Source organism: Pinus tabuliformis, chromosome J, assembly GCF_031772625.1.
Source record: "Pinus tabuliformis cultivar Carrire ecotype Pingquan chromosome J, CPIR1, whole genome shotgun sequence".
NCBI classification, from domain to species: Eukaryota; Viridiplantae; Streptophyta; class Pinopsida; order Pinales; family Pinaceae; genus Pinus; species Pinus tabuliformis.
In genome coordinates, this window is record NC_142295.1 from 1,526,802,349 (window position 1) to 1,526,807,080 (window position 4,732).

At 43.2% G+C, this 4,732-nt stretch overlaps 1 protein-coding gene across 1 annotated transcript; it reads right to left on the bottom strand.

Annotated features, from left to right (window-relative positions):
* Window positions 1-1,238: 1,238 nt before the first annotated feature.
* On the bottom strand, window positions 1,239-2,117 carry LOC149233323 (uncharacterized). The gene has a single exon (XM_089382155.1). The coding sequence runs from the start codon at window positions 2,115-2,117 to the stop codon at window positions 1,239-1,241; it is 879 nt and encodes a 292-aa protein (XP_089238281.1).
* Between the last annotated feature and the right edge of the window lie 2,615 nt (window positions 2,118-4,732).

Consider the following 4,732-nt stretch of genomic DNA (forward strand, 5'->3'; position numbering starts at 1 on the left):
GCGTTAATGGACGTGCCAGAGGCTTCAGAGAAGAGGGATAGGAGGGATTTGAAAACAGAGGCCTCTTTTGCGGAAGGATGCTCGAAGAGCATAGTATCATCAACGAATTGCTGATGTGTCTGAGGAGTGCGGCCATGAAGAGAGATGCCTTTGAGAGCTTGGGAGGAAACAGCCGATTTGAGGAGCCTGCTTAGCCCTTCAGCCATTAAAACGAAGAGAAAAGGTGATAGAGGATCCCCTTGCCTGATGCCACGCGAGGGGTGAAAGGGAGGTGATGGAGATCCGTTCAGTAAGACAGAGAAACTGGGAGAAGAGATTAGGTTCATGACCCATCTGGTCCAGGTTGCATTAAAGCCAAAAGCCAAGAGCATTTTATGAATGTAATTCCAGCTAAGCTTGTCGAAGGCTTTAGAAAGGTCTAGTTTGAGCAGCATACCTGGTTTTTTGAGAAGCTTTAAAGAGTGTATGACTTCATTTGATAGAATTATTCCATCCATAATTTGCCGACCTTCAACGTACCCCGTCTGTTCTGGAGAGATGAGCAAGGGAAGGAGCGGTTTGAGTCGGTTTGCAATAACCTTTGAAATGAGTTTGTAGATCACATTGCATAGCGCTATTGGTCTATACTTCTCAGGTTTGTTTGATGCCGCTTCTTTGGGAACCAAGGCTATGAAGGTTGAGTTGAGGGCCGGGAGGACCCAGTGCATGCTGCGGGATTCTTCCACTAGATCCCATACTTCAACTTTGATGAGTTCCCAAAATTCATGAAAGAAATTGGCTGTGAATCCATCAGGCCCTGGTGCTTTGCCATCTTTGAGCTGAGCCATGGCTTCTTCAACTTCCTTTAATGATGTGGGTTGGAGCAGTTGATTGTTGTGGTCCTCATTGATAATTTTAGGAATGTGTTGCGTGATGGCCCGGATTGCCTCATCCCGGTTGCCATCAGGTTCCTTTAGAATGTTCTTGAAGTATCCTATAAATTCTTTTTCCATGTCTTCATGAGCCTCTATTCTTTCACCCTGTTGATTGTTGACAAAGGTAATTTTGTTGTGCATACGCCGTTGTATGGTGGTTTTGTGGACAAATTTTGTATTTTTCTCTCCATCTTTAAGCCAGCTTATTCGAGATTTTTGCCGCCATAGAATTTCCTCTTGTTTTTGACGTTCTTCAATTTGATTCCAGAGGATCTGCTCCTGTTGAGTTTGTTCTTCTGTGCGTCCTTCCAGAATGAATATTTGTTATAGTGCTTTCATTTGTTGTTCCAGTTTTTGTCTGCTCTCCTGTATGTTGCCAAAATGAGTTCGGTTCCATATTTTAAGTACTTGTTTCAGATTTTTCAGCTTTTGTTGAAACTGATACATCTTAGCTCCCGCAGGCGGGGTGTAAGATGTCCAGGCTTGATTGACCACGGCCTTGAAATTGGTATTTGTGAGCCAAAATGCTTCGAATCGAAAGGGTTTATTGCGGCAGTTGCCTGGTCTAGACCATTGGAGTAGAATTGGCCAGTGATCTGAGCCTCCTTGGGGGAGAATTGAGGCGCTAAAGTCTCCTCCAAGTTGGATTGCATTGTCTGAGATTAAAAATCGATCTAGCCTTGAGGCAATATGGTGAGCACCTCTGCGCTTGTTGGACCAGGTAAAAATGCCATTAGAGGTGGGTATGTCCATGAGCTGATTGTTTTGTAGGAATTGCTTGAAGCCGCTGCTATCACTGTCGAGCCGGGTTCTGCCCCCTTGTTTTTCTTCCATGGATTTTATGATATTGAAGTCGCCTCCTCCAATCCATAAGGGGAAGTATCTGTTTTCATTGAGGAGGGAAATCGTGTCCAGGAGGTCCAATTTTTGCTGAATTGTCTGCGGGAAGTATACATTGGTGAGATTCCCATGGATGTTGGTTCCGATGAGGTGGAATGTAGCTTGAATAAGATGAAGAGTGGCATGAAAATTATCAAGTAAAACAATCTGCGGGTTCCATAGAATGGCAAGACCGCCGGATGCCCCTGAGGCGTCTACTGAGATTGAACTGCTGCCTGCCCATACTTTATTGCTGAGTCTGTCTATCGTTGTGCTGCTGCTTTTTGTTTCTTGAAGAAAGACTATTGCTGGTTTTTCTTGCATTATCAGATTTTTGATCATTCTGTGTTTAGAGGGACTGTTGAGTCCTCTTACATTCCAAGAGATGAGCTTCATGTAGACTGAGATTTGGGTTTGTAGAACTTGGTCAGCTTGGGGAATTGCCCTGAATCCATAAGTAGTTCCCCTACTATTATTGTTCTTTGAAGGTCTGTTTTTCTGCCCCTTTTCTTTGTTTCTTTAAGGATCTTTCTTCCATCCCAGTGACTGCCTCCTTGGATGCCCAGGCTTTTATGGTGCTGCACCCTGGTTAGGACTCCTTCAAGTTTGTCTATTTGCCAGAGGGGGATTGAGTTGTACTCTTTTTGTTTGCATGCTGTCTCCAGTTTAGAGATGTCAAGCTTGGAGATGTCAAACTCTTCTATATCTACATCTTCTCGATCTTCCTCCATAACTATTGGAGTATTGTGGTCCTCCTCCACTGCATTTTCATAAAGACTCAAGGCTAGAGCTGCGTCAAGATCCATATCTGATGCTTGTTGTTTTTCATTCAACATGGATTTCCCCTTGGAAGGGATTAGGGGTCCGAGATCTGAAACAGATTTGTTTTTCTCCATTGAGGGTATATCTGCAGAGTTGGAAGAGGCTGGGTCAGAGGAGAATAAGGGGTTGGAGCAGTTGAGGGAGGGCGAGGGTGGGATCGGCTGATCCGGGGAGTCAGAGTTGGGACTGTTTTGTATATCTTGCGAGGCAAGAATAGAGAAGCGGTTCTGGGGGTTCGCCTTGAAGGCTTGATCCGGAGTTGCGTGGTTTTTCTTGGCATGCCGGCGGCGGGTGAGTATTTTGGTGAAGCCATCTGGATCCTTGTTAGTATCATTAGAAGGAGCCTTGGGCTGCACATTTAAGGGACAGTCACGGAATAGGTGGCCGTGCTCATGACATTTTCGACAGCGGAAAGGGATATGCTCATAATCTAAAGGCTGTTTCCATTCAAAGTCATCGTGAAAGAGACTTACCGTGTCTGCAAGGGTCTTGGTTAGGTGCATCTTGACACAGATCCTAGCGTAAGAGGTGTATTTGCGTGTCTTTGTTTCGGTTGCAACTTTGATGAAGGTCCCCAGCTTGTTGTCGATGTCTGCCAGCGTTTCTTCTCTCCAGTATTCCACGGGAAGGGAATACATTCTTATCCAAACAGGGGCCCAACTGAAGTCTTCTTTATCAGGGTTGAATCGAGGCTTCCATTCCGTTAGATACAAACCTGAAGAGTTAAAGAAGTACGGGCCGCCTTCAAATATCCTTGTTTTGTCCTCTAAACAGTTGAATATGGCTGTAAAGAAGCCCTTTGGGCCAAGCTGTAAAGTCACTTGTCCTTTGGGCTTCCATTTTGAGGCTATCCATCCTTGTAAGGCTTTTTCTGTGGGCCAGAATCCCAAGAACTTTCTGATGAGTGCGTAATCTTGCATATATTGGATTTCCCCATTGATGCGGTGGCTTGGCAGTTCAACCTTGACTGGTTCTGCTGCTTTTGGTATACAAGTGGCTGAGGTCACTTTTGTCTGAGATGATTCTGTATTGGTGTGCTTATCATTGCTTGCGTGTCCTCTTCATTCCGAGCTGAGTGCATTTTTTCCTCCTGCGTCCTTTGCTGGTCTTTTTCAGTTTCTGGACCTGTGTCTGCGGGGTGCAGAGTCACAGTCTTTTGCGTCTTGTCAGATGAGGGCGTGTCCATTGGAGGGGAGGCAGAGCTCTCCCCTCCTGCAGCTGGTGCCATAGGTGGCTATCAGTGGTGGAACCTGCAGCGGCTATGGCAGGTCCGTTCGGCGGCGACTAGGGTTTTGTATCTCTTGCTGTAGAATCGCTACCATATTTTTGTTTATTACTAGCAAGGTTGTTTAAAATTTATCTATGAGAAAGAAGAGTAATAGGTGTAAAATAGTTAATATTTATTTTTAAAATAATATTTTATATTGTTTTATAATGATTATATTAGCATAATTATATTAGGAAATGTAGTTGATATATGCTTATTGGTATTATTTTCATATTTTGATTAGCATATAAAAGGTGGAAAATGTTATCGATAAGTGTACGTCAACCACATTTATTAATGTGGTTATGTTAGTAAATAGTCAACGCACATGGGGCAGATTCGTAGATCATGGTTGGCTATGGTTCATGTTCGCTAACTATGGTTAAAATGGCTATCAATGGTTTCTCATGGTTAACATGGTTGACCGACATTGAAGAGAGTTGATTAAGGTTGACCATGGTTGACTGTGGTCAACCATTAATGCAAGGATATATTTATGTTACATTAAACTAACAATGCTACATTAATGTTGATGATTGTTACATTGTTACATTCACGTTACGTTATGTTGACCATGGTTGACCATTCTCAATGATGGTAGAGAATTGTTAATGTAACATTAATGTTAATGTTAAAATAATGGCTACATTAATGATTGAAGAGGGTTGATAAGGTTAGCCATGGATGATAAGGTTGACCTTAGTTTACCATAGTTGACCTTAATTGGCAATGGTCAACCATGATTGACCAAGGATGTAGATGATAGATTATGGTGGACTAAATGTGACCATGTTTGACCATAGTGACCATGGTTGAGCTAGTTTGATAAAGGTTGACTATGGTTAACTAT